This window comes from Stenella coeruleoalba (assembly GCF_951394435.1).
Source record: "Stenella coeruleoalba genome assembly, chromosome: 21".
Lineage (NCBI taxonomy): Eukaryota > Metazoa > Chordata > Mammalia > Artiodactyla > Delphinidae > Stenella > Stenella coeruleoalba.
In genome coordinates this window covers 3,246,886-3,265,939 of record NC_137167.1, presented here as the reverse complement: position 1 = coordinate 3,265,939, position 19,054 = coordinate 3,246,886, and the positions used below count along the sequence as shown (strand labels likewise).

General features: G+C 45.1%; 1 protein-coding gene across 1 annotated transcript; it reads left to right on the top strand.

Annotated features, from left to right (window-relative positions):
* Positions 1-2,828: 2,828 nt before the first annotated feature.
* Positions 2,829-18,480, top strand: CHRNB3 (cholinergic receptor nicotinic beta 3 subunit; the record flags this gene model as incomplete). Its single annotated transcript, XM_079909267.1, has 5 exons — positions 2,829-2,975; positions 5,069-5,113; positions 14,376-14,485; positions 15,040-15,922; positions 18,346-18,480. The coding sequence occupies exons 2-5, from the start codon at positions 5,087-5,089 to the stop codon at positions 18,478-18,480; spliced, it is 1,155 nt and encodes a 384-aa protein (XP_079765393.1). The 5' UTR covers positions 2,829-2,975; positions 5,069-5,086.
* Between the last annotated feature and the right edge of the window lie 574 nt (positions 18,481-19,054).

The window sequence follows — 19,054 nt, the reverse complement described above, 5'->3', positions numbered from 1 at the left end:
TGTGTGTGTGTTATGTGTATGGGGTGTGTGTGTGTGGTGTGTAGTGTGTGGTGTGTGTGGTGTGTGTGTTGTATGTGGTGTATGTGGTATGTGTGTGTGTTATGTGTATGGGGGGTGTGTGTGTGGTGTGTAGTGTGTGGTGTGTGTGTGGTGTGTAGTGTGTGGTGTGTTGTGTGTGGTGTGTGTGGTGTGTGTGTTGTATGTGGTGTATGTGGTGTGTGTGGCGTGTGTGTGTGTTTAGACACCGTGCAGTTGTCCTCAGCCTTCCTGGTGTACCTCCACCATTATGAGATGTTGTCCTCAGTGACTTGTTCTCATGGGCTGAGCTGGGACACAGGGATTTAGGAAGGTCACAGCGTCCTGGCTGTAGGGGAGCCACGAGGGGAGGGTTTAAGCTGGCGCCGTTTAGCATCTGTACAGGGAAGAAGGTCGAGTAGCTGGTAGGCAGGTACTTGCAGGCCCAGCGCAGAGCCCAGCACACAGCGTTTTCCTCCTTAGGGGAGGGGCTGCCTGCGCAGGGACGCGGACCGCGGGCGTGGGGGACGGCTGCGGGCCCCCTGCTTCTCCTTCTCCTGGGGGTCCGGCTCCGGCCCAAACTCTCCAAGGCTACTCGGCAAACACATGCCAACTAACTGCGCTGCTATCAGCTCGGCAGCCACAGTGCCGGCACTGTCCTGAGCGCCGGCGTGCTGTAGGGGAGCCGGACGATAAACAGAAGCACACACCGCACCATCAAGAGCTCCAATGCGGGATAAGGCACCCACATTTAAAGGTGCAGTGCATGAAGTACATACGCAGTGTGCGGAAGGATCCGTAGATGGTGTAACCTCAGTGACCTCTTCAGGAGGAGACGTCAGCAAGGCAGGGCTCCCTAGGGCAGGAGCTTCCCGGGCAAGTTCTGAAAAGTGCAGACAGGCTGAGGCCTGGGGACGAGGGGCAAGGCCAGAGTGGGAGAGGGTGGGCACCCTCTAGGGCCTGGGAGGCCACGGTAAGAACTGGGGGTGTTTTTCTAAGTTTGAGGGGAAACCATGGGGGTGGTTTGAGCAGGAAACTGACATAATCCTCTTCTGCTTTTAAGCAATGGTCTAGCTGCTGGAAAATGGACTATAAAAGGGGCAAGAGTGAAGCAATTAGGAGGCAGCGCACGAAGCCAAGAGGGAGATGATGGAGTCTGAGATCAGGGTGGTACCCCTGGAGGAGCTGGAAGCCGTCAGAGCTGCCGTGCTGCTTAGGAAGCTAAGCCCAGGTGTGGGTAGGGAATTCGGGAAGTTCAGCCTATTCCCTCAAAGGCTTCGGGGAATTTCAATTCCCTATCCTCCCACTGCCCACATTTCCAGGAAGGTTTTGGGGCCTGTACAGAGGGCTGTCCTGGCTGCCACCCGCTGACCTGCTTCCTGATGCCTCTCTGCTGGCTAAGAGTAGTTGAAGTATCGAAGTCTGAGAACCGTTAGGCTTTTGAGTAAATAAGCACAGACGTAAGGTTACATCTCTACCACTCCTCAGCATCTTCATCTTCACCAGCCTTCTAGAGCGGAAGAGAAAGGGTGGAGGCAGCCACGGCACGCAGCGCCCTGCTCACCCCAGAAGGAGCATTCTGAATTACATTTTGAATCATGGCTCCCCAGTAAAGTGAAAGTCTCATGCACACGTGGAGCATGTGTGCGATTTTGCTTTTCTTCCCACTAAGACTCTCTGGGTTTTCACTGGGTAAACGTGGGGGTGTGTCTTGCATGTGACCTTGCCAGCCACGTGCGTCTCTCAGTGGGAAGAAGAGGTTTTCTGTGGGAAAGCGGATGGTGCAGAATGAGTCATTGTAGGATTTCAGAGGGTGCTGGACAGAGGAAAAAAGGGGCCATATCTAAAACAACAAAGAGCTTCCTGGTTTGAAATTGGATAGCATAGCACTGAAAAGAAACAAAACTTACCTCTAGACCACGTTCCTAAACCATTTCTTCAACTTGAGTGTTAAAGCTTGAAATTAGGGTGTTTCTTAGGCTTTTGTACACTTGGGGAGGAAAAGAGTTGTTGTTAGAACCTGGTTCTTGGCCAGGGAGGCTCTTCGTAAGGGAGGACTTCCCCAGGAGGAAGGGAGGGAACCGGCGGGGCATGTGGTAGGTGTTCTGTGAACGTCTGCTGAACGTATGGAAGATGTCCTGGCTCTCCCTTCTTTGGTTCATTCATTAAGTAGACATCAAATGAGCTACTGCTGTGCCCGGACACCGTGCTAGGTGCTGGCTGAACATCACCAAATAGCACAGATACTGTGCCTGCCATCGTGGCACCCAAGGGGAGGACACACAGGGACAAATGCATGACAAATTGTGATCAGGGATGTGAAGGGGCCAGACCAGGTGCAGTGATGGACAGTGCAAGCAAGCAGAGACCACCTCCATCAGGAGGTGTTGACCTCTTGATGAGAAAGCCCTGTAAGAAGGCAAAGCTCTGGGTATAGACTCTACTTTTATTTTTTTCTTCCAGTTTTATTGGGATGTAATTGACATACAGCCCTGTGGAAATTTAGGAGGCACAGCATAATGATCTGACTTACATGCATCATGAAAGGATTTCACCACAATAAGTTTAGTGACCATCCGTCACCTCATACAGATACAACATTAAAGGAGTAGAATGAGAGTCTACCTTGAGCGGTGCGTTTGGGGAGGGAGCTGGGGTGGGTAAGGAGAGTGTTTAGAGAGAACCCTTGTAGTCTCAACCCTGCCTCTGCTGAATCAGGCTGTTTAGAAATACACGATGTCCCGCTGGAGAATGTGGGCCCAGCCGTCCCGCCTCCCCGGTTAATTCGGGTCCCCTCATGTCTTACAGCTGCTGCAGGATTCAGGCCCATAGCCGAAGAAGAAGATGCGCTGCTCAGACATTTATTCCAAGGTTACCAGAAATGGGTTCGCCCTGTATTACAATCTAATGACACCATAAAAGTATATTTTGGGTTGAAAATATCTCAGCTGGTAGATGTGGTGAGTAATCTTCGGCCCTCAGCTGCAGAGAACATGCATTCCTTCGCCCATTCTCGAGGCTAAAATTTGATTTTGTTTTCTTTCCACATGTCTGCCATTTCAGTTTTAAAAATAAAACCTGCCCCAAGAAGCCAGTGAAATGACCCACGGAAAGAATGAGAACATCATTTTCATTGCAACACTGTTGGTGGGGTGTGGGTGGCGTGGAGGAGGGACGTTTTCCTCTGGGGGGTGGGATGTGCCTGCTAGGAGGGCATCACCCTTGGCAGTTCTGCTGGAGCCCCCAGGGTGAGCATCAGGGTGAGGGGCTGGGCTGCAGAGGTGGGGCTGAGCCAGGGCTGGCAGGGCTGCTTGTGGGGAGGGACAGCAGATGGTGACAGCACCAGAGTGAGTGCCTGGGTGACCCCATCCCCTCCCGGATCCCTTCAGGACCCCATACCTTTCCCTGACACACCACACCTTAACATTCTCTACTAATTTTCCTGCCGGGCTCACATTACTGCCATGATGTCCCTGGGGAAATCCATGAACTTCAACAACCCCGATTCTGCAGAATCATTCTGCCGTGGTCCCCAAAGTCACAGAATAATCCTCCGCCATTGCCCAAATCTCCACCCCACTACAAGTGCACACACGCATCCCCCCCCCCCAGCTGACTCATCGCCCAGGATTCCTTCTAGAAAATCATGCAAAGCCCATCTCCCATTTAGCTAATACTTCATTCTACTTCACACCCTTACCATGCCTTCGGTTAGGCAATTTTATATAAATATCACCACAGTGAACTACTACTTGCTCTAATTATTATTTTTCATTTTAAGTCAAATATGCCTAATGCTTTAGGGTCTCAATGCCATTTAACTGCTCTTCAGTTGAGAATCCTTTTCACTTTGGACCCCTCAAAGGTAAGACTCAGGAAGTCTCGGACAAAAAGAAAAATCCAACACACAGTTTCACTTAATTTTTTTAGTTTCTGCTTTATAACAAAGTGAATCAGTTATACATATACATACATATATCCCCATATCTCTTCCCTCTTGCGTCTCCCTCCCTCCCACCCTCCCTATCCCATCCCTCCAGGTGGTCACAAAGCACCGAGCTGATCTCTCTGTGCTATGCGGCTGCTTCCCACTAGCTATCTACCTTACGTTTGGTAGTGTATATACGTCCACGCCACTCTCTCACTTTGTCACAGCTTACCCTTCCCCCTCCCCATATCCTCAAGTCCATTCTCTAGTAGGTCTGTGTCTTTATTCCTGTCTTACCCCTAGGTTCTTCATGACTTTTTTTTTCTTAAATTCCATATATATGTGTTAGCATACGGTATTTGTCTCTCTCTTTCTGACTTACTTCACTCTGTATGACAGACTCTAGGTCTATCCACCTCATTACAAACAGCTCAATTTCGTTTCTTTTTATGGCTGAGTAATATTCCATTGTATATATGTGCCACATCTTCTTTATCCATACGTCCGATGATGGGCACTTAGGTTGCTTCCATCTCCTGGCTATTGTAAATAGAGCTGCAATGAATATTTTGCTACATGACTCTTTTTGAATTATGGTTTTCTCAGGGTATATGCCCAGTAGTGGGATTGCTGGGTCATATGGTAGTTCTATGTGTAGTTTTTTAAGGAACCTCCATACTGTTCTCCATAGTGGCTGTAACAATTCACATTCCCACCAGCAGTGCAAGAGGGTTCCCTTTTCTCCACACCCTCTCCAGCATTTATTGTTTCTAGATTTTTTGATGATGGCCATTCTGACTGGTGTGAGTTGATATCTCATTGTAGTTTTGATTTGCATTTCTCTAATGATTAATGATGTTGAGCATTCTTTCATGTGTTTGTTGGCAGTCTGCATAACTTCTTTGGAGAAATGTCTATTTAGGTCTTCTGCCCATTTTGGGATTGGGTTGTTTGTTTTTTTGTTATTGAGCTGCATGAGCTGCTTATAAATTTTGGAGACTAATCCTTTGTCAGTTGCTTCATTTGCAAATATTTTCTCCCATTCTGAGGGTTGCCTTTTGGTCTTGTTTATGGTTTCCTTTGCTGTAGTTTCACTTAATTTGAATTTAATTTTCATTCTCTTAGGATGAAAAGAATCAGCTGATGACAACAAACGTGTGGCTCAAACAGGTAACTGTCAGTCCAAGGACTGTAGCTCCCCCCCAATTGTTTCCATTCTTTTCTACTGAGAAAGGCTCCCGTTGAAAAATAATTATTTTAAAGAGCATATTGAGTTCTTCAGAGAGATATTTGGGAGTGTTTGGGGAAGGGTTTATTCTTTTGTATTCTCTTCTGCACGAGTCAGAGGTCAGTCTGGAAGCTCGTAGGCACACCTTGCTCTGTCTTCTTGCTTCTGGAGTGGGCAGGTAGGAGGGTGACTCTGACACTGAGTCCAGGGCACTGGTCCCTGGGCTACTTGCAGAAAGGGGGGAAAGGTGTCAGGGTGCAACTTACCCTCATTTAAGCTACCACAACTGGATAAGAAAATCAGGGATGTTAAATTCTCCCTCTTCCCCCCGGTCCTCCCTGGGATGACCCTTCCCCTAATGTTGTTCCCTAGAAAGAGAAAACAGGGAATGACAGAGGCCACTCACCACCAACTTCAGAACAAGGTGAAGCCCAAGTCAAAATGATGAACCTCCGTCTTCCTAATATGACTAGAAAAGCATGTGAATTGTTTTCAGCTCCTAGCTTGGCCATAGCCTGTTTCCTGCTCTTTCTGGAGTTGCCAGGAAATAATTACCATTCAAGTTTGCATATGTCGTGTAAAGGAGAAAATATTGGCACTTCCTTGATAGGAGGTGAGAAGGTTGATTTAATTGCTTATTTATTTTTGTTAGCAATTATTGGGTTTTTTACGGGATGTTGCCTCATCTCCCAGAGATTTAAAATCTTCCCAGTGGGGATATGTTAATTATCTCACTTAATTTTAATGTACAAACATAATAGTTTTCACTTGTTTATGTTGAAATGAATTAGTTATCTATTCAGGTTTAGTAGACTTGTTCAGGTCTTTCTGCTAATGGTTTGTTTATAAGGAACAATGGATAAAAGAGACTGTAAGGACATTCCCTAGACTTCATCTGGTGTCATCAAATTTCTCCTACCCAAAAACTTTGATCAGAGTTGGATAATCATTATAAATTTTACTAGTTCCTAGTTCTCTGAGTCTTTTCTTGGTAGGTATGTTAGCATGTTATGAAATGGATCTGCATAGTTTTTTACTTGCAAATAAAAATGTCCAGGAGAAAATAATAAGCTAGGAATGTAGATATAAAAATACAATTTAAATAAGTGTATTTTTTGATATACCTATCTCATTCCTCAGAACTTATCCTACTTTTGCACTTTCTAAAGTAGAATTTGGAGGTATTTTGAGTTCATAAAAATCAGTAAGAAGTCCTGTATTTGAGCTTTCAGGGAAGAGAAGAAAAACTTTTCTGTTAAAGTGTAAATAGGCTTGGGAATTTGGCAAAAATAAAACAAACGAACAGACTCTCACTGATTCACACACACCTCCTCCAGCTGCCCCTTGAGGCTAAGCTCTTACACTTAAAACAGTGGTCCAGGACCTTGGCCTCTGAGATAGTAAGGATTTCTCACTTTTCTTGAGATTTTGGAAATAGGGAGTCATTTCAGCCAAAGAGAACAATGTCAGACACGAAGGGAAGAAATCACTGCTCCTTGGTTTCTAGCTGTACTTTGGAAATGACCTCTCGCAAACCTATGCCCCAGAATCACGGTGGCCTGGTGGGAGCCTCCAGGGCAAGACAGAACCAACACCTGAAAACCCCCAACACCCAAAACAGAGCAAGAGAAATCTCCAGGGGGAGGTGGGGGCTTGCTAGCTGACACTTAGAAAAGCCAGCTGGGGACTTTGGTTCCCATGTCATAGAAGTAACGAGAGTAACATGGTTTCGTTGCATTAATTTGCAATGGGTTGTCATGGCTCTTATCCACTTACATTTCTCAACCTCTCTGAATTAGCAGAGCAGGTATCATTACCCCTGTTACCAGAGACTGAAGAGACTGCCTCACCTGGCTGGAACCAGCTTTCCCCAGTTAGGGCCTTGTCTGCACATCCAGCTTTGCACAAAACATCAAGGCCTGTTTCTAAATTAGAGGAGGATCCAAAATGGGAGAAACCACCGAGAGTATTAGGAAACTATTGCACTCACACAGGTTGGATTTGGAGCGGGAACGTCACAATAGGTATTAATCAATAAGGGCTATGTTGTGGCGCAAACAATATGGCAACAAAAAAGAAAGGAGAATCTATGGCCTGGGTGGCAGGCAGGGAAGGCTGCATGGAAGAGGAGGCTTTGGAGCTCCACCATAATGTTACTTTTATACTTTTTTTAAAGCTTTTTAAAACTAAAAAAGGTAACAGAAAGGACAGAAGGGATGATAAAAAGAAGATAAAATTGATGTTTAAAAAAAACTACTGGGCTTCCCTGGTGGCGCAGTGGTTGAGAATCCGCCTGCCGATGCAGGTGACACAGGGTCGTGCCCCGGTCCGGGAAGATCCCACATGCCGCGGAGCGGCTGGGCCCGTGAGCCATGGCCGCTGAGCCTGCGCGTCCGGAGCCTGTGCTCCGCAACGGGAGAGGCCACAGCAGTGAGAGGCCCGCGTACCGCAAAAAAAAAAACACACAAAAAAAACCCTACCATTTTAGTGTTTTACACAGATGTCAGTTTCAGAGTAGCCAACAACAATACTGAGATTTACTGAGCGCCTGCCAAGTGCCCAGTCACTCTGCCGCTTGTGTCACAGGAATGAATGCATTCAATTCTCACAGCCGCCTCCTGAGACAGGCCTGTTATTATTCCCACCTTGCAGATTAGAAGACTGAGGATTGGAGGACTGGAGTGACTTGCCTCGGGCTACACACTATCAGGTGCAGCCTGGCTTGTATAAAGAAACCATATTCTTCTTCAAACTGGAGGGAGCTGACGGGAGACGTCTGGCGCTCCTCTCAGGACTGTCCCTGTAGAGTCCGGTTCCTAATCCTGGCCTTCTAAGGCTTCGATTCCTCAACCTCTGGGATGTCTCATGGAGTTGGTCTAGAAAGACATGTGGGACAGAATGAGGCTAGGGTTCGCTCCACCTTCCATTCATTCCACAGGGTTTACTGAGAGGCTGCTAAGGGCCAGGTACTCTGCTAGATCCTGGATGTCCAGAGCACAAAACAGCCCTGCTTCAAGGAGAGGATCTGGTGTTAGTTGTGTAAAAAATAACTATTGTAATATAAACACCATAAGGAAAGTATATACATAAGGAACTGGGTCATTACAATAATGACAATGAAACAGGGAGTAAATCAGGGAAGGCTTCCAAGGGGAGGAGACATTTAAACTGGCTCTTGCAGGATCAGTAGAAGTTCTACAAGCCATAAAAGTGGAGAAATTGTGACCCACCTGAATAGGCTTCTCAATAACACGACTTCCCAAAGCTCTCACACCAGAGCAAAGCTACAGGAAACTCTTTCCAATCATCCGTGTCTACCTCAGTCAAAATAAAGACAAAAATGACCAAACCTTCCTCTTTTGTGATTGCCCTCTCAGACACTGAAAAATGCTCCCTAGTTCATTTCCACAGAGAGAATAAAATTCTACCTACTTGGACCAAAAGCATGTCTCCTGATAGCATATGCAACTGAGATGCTTGGTTTTTTTGCTTGTTTGTTTACCCAATTCCTCTGCTGTGTCTTCTATTTCCTTCATTCTCGTCTGATATATCTAGACATTTCTCTTCTATCCTCTCAACCACAGACCTTTACAAGCACAAATTTAGTGACATCCTGAAAAAGTCCTCTACGTGGAGCTATTTTTATGTTACTGATTTTATTTTGCAAACTCATTTGTCTTCCTCCTTTGTACTTCCAGAGAGTATTCAAGACCATATAAATCATAAATAGATTATTAACTCACTAAAACTCCGTGAGAAATACTCACTTCCCTAGCCGCTCAGATTCTGCTTCGTCGTTGTCAAGGTTAGGAAAACTGCACCGTAGGTACCCAAAAAGGAATGAAAGATGAAAATATCCCTTCTTTAATGACAGGAGGGTTGGCCCTTTGCCTAGATGTTATCGTGTGAATAATCACTCTGACGACAGATGTCAAGTATATTCACTCAACTAGCACTTCCTGAGCACCCACTACGTGCCAGGGATGGTGGAGGGCACTGGGCTTGCACCGCTGGAGGCATACTCCAATGAACCAGTAAGATTCACTGTCGCTGAGAGCCGGCTGCTATCCTAGCCCCATGATGACCCCAGGGGAAACAAAGCTTCCTTAATCTCTGCCCAGGCCAACACCTTAGACTGGTGTTGTTTCTCCAACAGCTGATTCCTGTTTTAGATCAACAAAAAGTTCAGAAACATGATGAAGGCCTCATTGGATAAATCCCTGCAGCTGGCTTGCAGGAGAAAACCAAGAAGCTGGTTTATTTCATAACAAACCCAAGGAAAGGACGGCCTTGCCGTAAGGTCCGGGCCACGTTCCCAAAGCCTTCCACAACCTGTAATGGCACTTGTACATCTAGGAGTTTACCTCAGACCTCCCTCACCATCTTATTTTCCTTCCTTTTCTACAGCCTCACTCTGACCTTAGCAGAGGAGACCCGTGTGGTCTTCTGATTCACGTGGATTCAAGCAGAGTGAGTCAGGAATCCAAAGTCTCGCTGTATAAACTTGAGCAGGTCACTTCCCCTCTCTGACCCTCAGTCTCTTCATCTAGCAAATAGAGACGATGCCTAGCTCACAGTGTCGCTGGGAGGTTAAACGGGATTGTGTGCATGAATGTGACTCCTACATGGTCTGGCACGTAGTGGGGACTCAATACATGTCATTTCCTGGTGCCACCTTTGGAGGCTTTCTCATCCTTAATGACAAAGCCCATTTCTTGGCCTCAACAACTCATAGATACTATGGGAATATGAGACATATAAGATGTCATGTTGCTGTCTTTAAAGTGAATCAACACTAATTCAGTTTTAGGAATTTCACACCTGACTTTGAGATAACTGACGATCCCAAGGGTGTCCCAGAGGTTGCCAATCACCAGCAAGGAATATTTGTTCCTTACTATCTTTTGGTCTTGGGATTAAGAATTACTAATTATTATAATAATATTTTTTCTAATTATTAAGAATAATTAGAAGAATCTATTTATTATAAAGAAGTCATGACATAGTTTTAAAAAGTCTTATGATTTAGGTTTAAATGAAATTTGGTAATATCTCGACACTTATGGGTGATATTTCAGGTAATATATGTAAGAAACGACAGTTTTAAGGGAATATATGTGATATGCATTTGAAGTTGCACTTTTCAGAATTAAGAGAGCTAGACTGGGAGTATGTTTCCATTTTTTTTCTCAGTCAGAGATTAACTTTGGTATTTGGCCCTGACCTACCCTGCACTCCCCTGTTTCCTATAATAACAAGCTCTCAAGCCCGGGACTGCTGCAAAGTGGAGCTGATGTTTGTACAGGGCTTTGGGAATCTTGGCCAGGACATGCTCCATGAACACTGGATATTGTTTCTAATCTACTGCTTTAAGAAGGCGGAGACAGGAGATCAATCTCCAAATGCCTCCACGGTTTCAGAGAGAGCAGGGAAGTGACCAGAAAGCCTCACAGCTCCTTATAGAGCAGGACCGGGGATTTGGGCTCTGAATCCTCACCTTGACCCAGCTGACCCTAAGACGGGCAGTGGCCCTGGGTTGTGGGGCTCAGCCAGCATCATGGTGGACCACAACCTGCTGGGAATTCTGTGAGCCGCTCTGATGGGCACATCCAGGGGGAGAGCATCTCCGACTCCCCAGGTCTAGCATCAGAAGGACCCCAAGATGGTGAGGAATGTCTCCCTTAACCCCGCAGAGGAGCACAGCTAGTAAAGAACAGTGCAGGGGGCTCCCCTGGTGACTCAGTGGTTGGGAGTCCGCCTGCCGATGCTGGGGACACGGGTTCGTGCCCCGGTCCGGGAAGATCCCACATGCCGCGGAGCGGCTGGGCCCATGAGCCATGGCCGCTGAGCCTGCGCGTCTGGAGCCTGTGCTCCGCAACGGGAGAGGCCACAACAGTGAGAGGCCCGCGTACCGCAAAAAAAAAAAAAAAAAAAAAAAGAACAGTGCAGGGGTGGAACTCTAATTCAGTGCTGCCTCCCTCTTTCTCTCTCTCTCTCTGGTACCCCCAAGTAAGCGGCAATGACCGCGAGTCCCACCTGCCCCTTTTCCTTTACTGGTCAAGAGCACACCCTGAATCCACTGGAGCTGTCTTTATATCCTCCTCGAGGATTGAGACGTGTCCCTCATTCATCCATCCACTCACGTCTGCTGTTCATCCTGCAACAGCGTCCACAGCAGACCTGCCCTCCACAGCACCCACTGCCCCTTCCTACCCTCTGCTTCAGCTGCGATGTCGTCAAATCCGAACCTCCTTCCCTGTCCACTCACTGTCCTGCATCTTCACACCCAAACCGCGCCCTTCATGGCAATAACCACAGGGTGTGGTGACGGTTTGCCAGTTAGTTTACTCGTTCTTGTCTGAGACAGCCCCAGGCCAGGAGGGCAAGGCGGCCCTGCTCAGTGCTGGTATAAGCCTCGCATATTTGTGGAATGAATTAATTCCCCCCAAATTGTGAGCGTCCTAAAGCACTGTCTCTGCTGTCTCTGGCCACAGCTGTTCATCTTGCTGTCCGGTGAGCGAGACAAATCTTTCTGACTGAACAGTCTCTCCCTCTGGGGCTTGGCCCACTTCATGAGCACAGTCTGTGTGGCTGGTGTGCGTTTGCTGGGATGTGCCCCCAGAATGTGAGCTCCCCCGCTTCCTCCTTGGCTGTACAGCTGGGCTTAGGTAAAGACGGGCAGTGCCTGCAGAAGAGAGAAGACTGAATTCCAGAAGCAGGCAATTTGAGTTCCAGATCTTTAGGTTCCAAGCGGAGGAATTGTGGGTTTGGACTCCTAACTGTGCTCGCTTAACACTGATTTTTAAAGACGGAGCCAGAGTGTAAGAGCCCAGCTCCAGCCAGTCTGCCCGAGTGCACGTCTGTCCCCGGGGCTCATTGCCTGTGGGCCTGCAGCTCGCTCCCTGCTCGGGATCTATTTTTATATATAGAAATATACTTTCCATATATATAAAGAACTAAAAACTCAGCAATAAGAAAACAGACAACCCATTTAAAAAATGTGCAAAAGATTTAGCAACCACGTCACCAAATAAAATGTATGGATGGCAAGTAAGCACATGAAGAAATGCTCAACATCATTTAGTCATTAGGAAAATGCATAGTAAAAACCATAATGAGATACTACTTTACAACTATTATAATATAGTTAAACATTTAAATGTGACAAAACCCAGTACTAGAGATGATGCCAAACAGCTGGAATGCTCATGCATTGCTAGTGGGAATGCAAAATGATTCAGTCTCTCCGGCGTGTATCATATTAAGTTAAACGTACACTTACTCTATGACCCAGCCATCCACTCCTAGGTATTTACCCAAGAGAAAAAAAAGAACGGTTTTCACCCAAAAAATTACAAAATGTTTATAGTGGCTTTATTTATAATCATTAAAAACTGAAAAGAATCCAGATATTTTTCCTGGTGAATGGATAAAAAGAATTGTGGTATATTCATACAGTGGAATACCTCTCACTAATATAAAAATGAATAAACTACTAATACAACCTAGAAGAATCCAAAATGTATTCTGATAAGTAAAAGAAGTCAGGATGGAATGGCTACCTATAGTATGATTCCATTATATGACATTCTAGAAAAGGCAAAATTATAGGATCAGAAAATAGAGCAGTGGTTGCCAGGGACTGGGGATATGGGAGTGGTTGATTACAAAGGGGCAGCCCGAGGAAAATTTGGGGGCAGCAGATCTATTCTGGTATCTTTATGGCATTAGTGATTATCCAACTGTTTGCCTGTAGAACTGTAGAGTGACTTTTATTGTAAGGAAAATTTTAAAATGTAAAAGTGAAAACAGACCATAAATGTTGCTCTGAGTTCCCTTCAGCATTTCTGGGATTCAGGCTTGCTGCCAGTAGTAGAAATCTCCTTAGCAGGAGACAAATAATTCATAGGAAGGAAATTATATTTGCTTTTCAAAATGGGCAGAGGAAGAGGAAGGAAGAGAGAAGCTTGTGAGTACCAAGCAAGCATGATAAACGTTTTATTAGTTTCGGTTCTTAAACTGTCAGTCTTCACATGCATGGTTTTCCATAAGTAGTCATGCAATTTTTTTTTAATCCTTTAGAGCATAGACTTTTAAAGGCTCATATCTTTTAAAATTTGTTTTTCAAGGATTAAGCCTCACAAATATTGCCTAAGAGGGACGATGTCTCATCTGGTGTGTATAGTTCCGTCCTTTTCCAGGCATCATGCATATTTCAATATTTTACCATCTAGTGAATCATCTATCTGCTGACTCCTGATTTTTTAATGACAGTTGGCACCACTGGGCTCCAGGAAGCCTCACACTGGGCATACCCTCCCAACTTCCTGAAATGTCATTTAATATTCTCCTATATCATTCCTCAACTGTCCACATGACAGACAGTGGGATAATTAATTTTCAGGTCAGATTTCATAAGATTCTAGATCCTAAATCTTTTTAAGTCCACTTCTGCTGTAGCTGGGTCATCCATACATCATCCTTCATAATTCAATCAATTAACGTCAGTTTTGTTAATCTGGATCCACCAACCCCTGTAAAACATGCTAAATGGTTACATTCTATTACAAGGAAAAATACGCAAGCATCTGGAGGCTAACAACATTAGGAATATAATTTAAAACTGGATTTGGTACTCGCAAAATAAATTCAGATTAGAGCTTAAAAGGAGATTCTTGGGAAATATTTTATCATTGGATAAAAGTTATAATGTCCTCAAGAGTAGTCAGCAGATACTGGAAGTTTCATATTAGCATGTTGCATGCATCTTTGTCCAAGACTCTTGATTGATATTCAAAATCATTTCTCTCAATACAATTATCATGAGATTACAATATCACTGGACCAACTCTCCTAGAATAAACTAAGTTAGAGCTATCTTTGCTTTTCTTTTGTTCCTTAGGAGAAAATAAGTCATGAATCAGTGGTGTTTGCTGCTGAGCCTCTAGATTGTGAGGTAGATACGGCAATTTTGGAAATCCCAGACTGGACAGGTGTGAGAGTCTGGGCACCATCAAAGACCAGGCTGGCTCAAACTGTATCTTGACCTGCCCTGAGTCACGGAGAGGGTCATAAGGTCTAAAGTGGATGAATTTCCTTTTTAAAATAAAACACTGGATTAGTAAATTAACATAAACTTGAAGATTCCAAACTCTAATACCTTGAATTTTCAGAACAAAACTACAGTATATTAATTTCACACAGGAATGGACAGACCACAAATTACGCTGGAATCCAGATGAATATGGTGGAATTCATTCAATTAAAGTTCCGTCAGAATCTCTCTGGCTTCCTGACATAGTTCTCTTTGAAAAGTAAGTATCACAGTAGAAAAGTGCACTGGTCGGATTAGGAGTAGAAATAGAAAAGCCTGGGCTTCCCTGGTGGCGCAGTGGTTGAGAATCTGCCTGCTAATGCAGGGGATACGGGTTCGAGCCCTGGTCTGGGAGGATCCCACATGCCGCGGAGCAACTGGGCCCGTGAGCCACAACTACTGAGCCTGCACGTCTGGAGCCTGCGCTCCGCAACAAGAGAGACTGCGATAGTGAGAGGCCCTCACACCGCGATGAAGAGTGGCCCCCGCTTGCCACAACTAGAGAAAGCCCTCACACAGAAACGAAGGCCCAACACAGCAAAAATAAATAAATTAACTAATTAAAAAGAAAAAAAAAAAAGAAATAGAAAAACCTGATTGTGCCAAAATAATTAAGAGAAAGGTACAACTTTAACGAGAAAATTATTCCTTTTGGAAATATTGTTTGACCCTGTGGTAGGAAAGTCATAAAATACAAATAGTACGACGGTGGGAAAAACAAAAAAAAAGTTAATATGTGTTCAACTAACCATCAGGTGAACCGTTTTTCGACAGCGCTGACGGACGGTTCGAAGGCTCACTCATGACCAAGGCCATCGTGAAATCTGACGGGACCGTGGTGTGGATGCCTCCCGCCAGTTACAAAAGCTCCTGCACCATGGACGTCACCTTCTTCCCATTCGACAGGCAGAACTGCTCCATGAAGTTCGGATCCTGGACTTACGACGGGACCATGGTTGACCTCGTCCTGATAGACGAGAACGTGGACAGAAAAGACTTCTTCGACAACGGAGAGTGGGAGATCCTCAACGCCAAGGGCACGGCGGGGAGCCGGAGAGACGGCGCGTACCAGTACCCGTTCATCACCTACTCCTTCGTGCTGCGCCGCCTGCCCCTGTTCTACACCCTCTTCCTCATCATCCCCTGCCTGGGGCTGTCCTTTCTGACAGTGCTTGTCTTCTACTTGCCTTCTGACGAGGGGGAGAAGCTCTCCTTATCCACGTCCGTCTTGGTTTCCCTGACAGTGTTTCTCCTGGTGATTGAAGAAATCATCCCGTCCTCCTCCAAGGTCATCCCACTCATTGGCGAGTACCTCCTGTTCATCATGGTCTTTGTCACCCTGTCCATCATCGTCACCGTGTTTGTCATCAACGTCCACCACAGATCTCCCTCCACTTACCACCCCATGGCCCCCTGGGTTAAGTGGCTATTTCTGCAAAAACTTCCTAAATTACTTTGCATGAAGGACCACGTGGATGGCTACTCTTTCCCGGATAAAGAGGAGAGTAAACCAGCAGTGGGAGGTACAGTCCTCGAAAAAAGGAAACAAAAGCAGATTAGCGATGGAGAAAAAGCTCTGGTCGCTTTCCTGGAAAAGGCTGCGGATTCCATCAGATACATTTCCAGCCACGTGAAGAAAGAGCATTTCATCAGTCAGGTGAGGGGACCGTCGCAAGCCAGGACTGAGATTTTAACGTCTGTTTACAGCAAATGCGTCCTTGTTTAACATGTGACCTTATTAGCTCTCTGCTTGACGCACGTAAAACTTAAAACAAGCCCTGACACAAAATAGAGACTTCAGTGTGGATTTTCAGGGAGAAGTTCACAAAAACAGAATGAGCAAAAGAGGAGCAACTATAGATTAAGCACTATTTCTTATAAGTAGACTTAATTCTATCTAAAATAATTCAATTCCACATTTTAAGTTGGTTGTCCTGGTCTCTGGTCATTTATCTCTCACTTTTAGTGGGATGATGAATATCTCTATTCAGCATATTTGGAAAAAAGAAAACAGAATCAATTTCTAAATTTATACAAAAACATGGTGTAACAACAAGTATTTAGTTCACAGATTTAAACAGATTTATTTTTTAAAATGTGGCGAGGGTGTGGATTTCAGACTCAAAATGGTCCTGCATGCAGATGCTACCCATGTTCATTATGACTTGAGAAAAGCTACTTAACCTGAACTTCAGTTTTCTGAAACCTCCCTTGAAGGGTTATTGTGAGGAATTAGTGACATCAAGTATAAAACATGCACTGTGTGCCCAGCGCACGTGGTCTCATGATTATGTAAGCAGTCAATAAATGTGAATCCTCGGGCTTCCCTGGTGGCGCAGTGGTTGAGAGTCCGCCTGCCAATGCAAGGGACACGGGTTCGTGCCCCGGTCCGGGAAGATCTCACATGCCGTGGAGCGGCTGGGCCCGTGAGCCATGGCCGCTGAGCCTGCGCGTCCGGAGCCTGTGCTCCACAACGGGAGGGGCCACAAGAGTGAGAGGCCCGCGTACCGCAAAAAAAAAAAACAAGCAAACAAACAAAAAAATAAATGTTAATCCTCATCTTTCTTCTCCCCATCTTCCCTCCCTCCTCTACATGGTCCTTCCCCCGTGGAAGGAAAATATTATTTGACATTTAAATACTCAGCACAAAAACAGATCTGTTGCTTAAAATGAGTTAATACTTACACCAGTTTATAGGGTTCAATTATTTTACTCTAAAATCAGTAAAAATTAGTGCCAAGATCCCGATCTCATAAACAAACTTATGAAAGAATAGGGTTTTTTAGAAATATCCTCTACTTTTCATGTAGACACTGCCTAGTATCTCTCCTCTCTTAACAATTTGTCATTTTTTTCATCCACTGAAAAAATTTTTAAACAGCACTAGAAAAAATGCTGCTATAGAAAAAACATTACAGCTATGCTTAAGGGTTTTTTGTTTGTTTCTTTCTTTATACCTTTTAGAAATTCTTTTTTTAATTTTATTTTGATTGAAGCATAGTTGATTCACAATGTTGTGTTAGTTTCTGCTGTGCAGCAAAGTGACTCAGTTATACATACATATACATTCTTTTTCATATTCTTTTCCATTATGGTTTATCACAGTATGTTGAATATAGTTCCTGGTGCCTTTTAGAAATTCTAATACAAAAATTTAAATAGCTTTTTTAAAAATTATAAAAGTAACACATCATCAGTATAGGGAATTTGGAAAATACAAAACATTTAAGATGATTCACATTGTTAATAATCCCCCACTTAAGTTTGAAACTTTTAACATTTTCATCTGTCTTCTTCGTGGTTTTCCCCAAGGTTTTATTTCTAAACCTCTATGTGCACAAAATACATTCAAGTTCTGCGTCAGCTTCTATGTTCCTTCTAGAACGGCAGGCGTCCTGCTTGGTTCCATCTTTACCAAATCCCCACGTACTGGAAATGGGACACTTACTTTCCCTTGAAAGATTGCTGGCCCCATCTCTGAGGCTCCCCCCGACCCCCGCCGACCCTGCAGCTTGTCCTGCTCTGAACTTTCCCTCACTGGCCACTGCCCAGTCTCCCCAGCCTCCCTTCCTCCAGAGGGACTTGGTCTCCTCTCTCCCTCACCAGTTCCTGTCATCTCCTCCAGGAGTGTCCATTGTAGACCCACCCACCTGGGGACTGGAGGAAAAGAGGGCCTGAGTCAAGTGACCACAAAAATTCTTAATTTATAAATTTGTGATTTATTTCCTATGTCATATCAGGAAGCATCACAGTGAGTGATGCTGGCTTTTTATTTGGGTAAAAATCAGGCTTTTCCCATTTCAATCAGTAACATTTACAAACGCATCAATGATTCCATTCTTTCAATTTTACATCCTCAACGGTGATGAAAGTGTTTTCCCATGAACTTGAATTATGGGCTGTTTTCTTGGGCACGGTCAGTGAGGTCCCAGGAAGCCTATATTGCAGGGGATGTGTCAGGTGCGTTTGGAAAACTGCAGGGCTGTAAATCTGAATAGGACTCTTTCTGAAGTCCCTTGAAATGAATTCAGAGCAGCTGCCCCGCATCCTGAATGGGAGGCGTCTTTTTCTCTTTTGCAGGTGGTGCAAGACTGGAAGTTCGCAGCTCAAGTTCTCGACCGGATCTTCCTCTGGCTCTTTCTGATCGCGTCTGTCACCGGCTCAGTGCTGATTTTCACCCCTGCTTTGAAGATGTGGCTACACAGTTACCATTAGGAAGACGTCTCCAGAGCAATCTAAACCGCACACATAAAGACAGAATTATACCCTAGAACTGACATCCAGCCCCCATGTGTATACAGCATCCAGGCGCACGTGCTTATCGGGAGGCCCCGAGTGTAGACGGCGTCTTGTGTCATCCTCAGGGAGGTTGAACCTTGGTTGCCGTGACAGTGAGTTGGGTTTAGATCAGGCAGACCCCCCTCAGACCCCTGTCTTGTCTTCTGCAGACATTCAGGGAGGAATCGTGTGTCCAGCCCTGAGGTCACCAGCCAAGACACACTAGGACTGTTTCAGTGGCCAAGACACACTAGGACTGTGGCAGTGGCCCACGAAGAGTTCCAGGAGGAGGTGTGGGCAGACCCAGGTCTTTTCCTAGAAAACTGAAATTCTGAACATGCTCTGATAATGTTTTTTTATGTCCCTTCATCTAATCTAATCCATTTCAGCTGCACTCTCCAGGCTTTCCATTCTGTTTTTTTTCTTTTCCTCCTTCTCCTTCTTCGTATTCTTCTCTTCTTCTTTTTCTGAGAACATTTAAGTTCACTCTCTTAGCAAATTTCAATTGTAC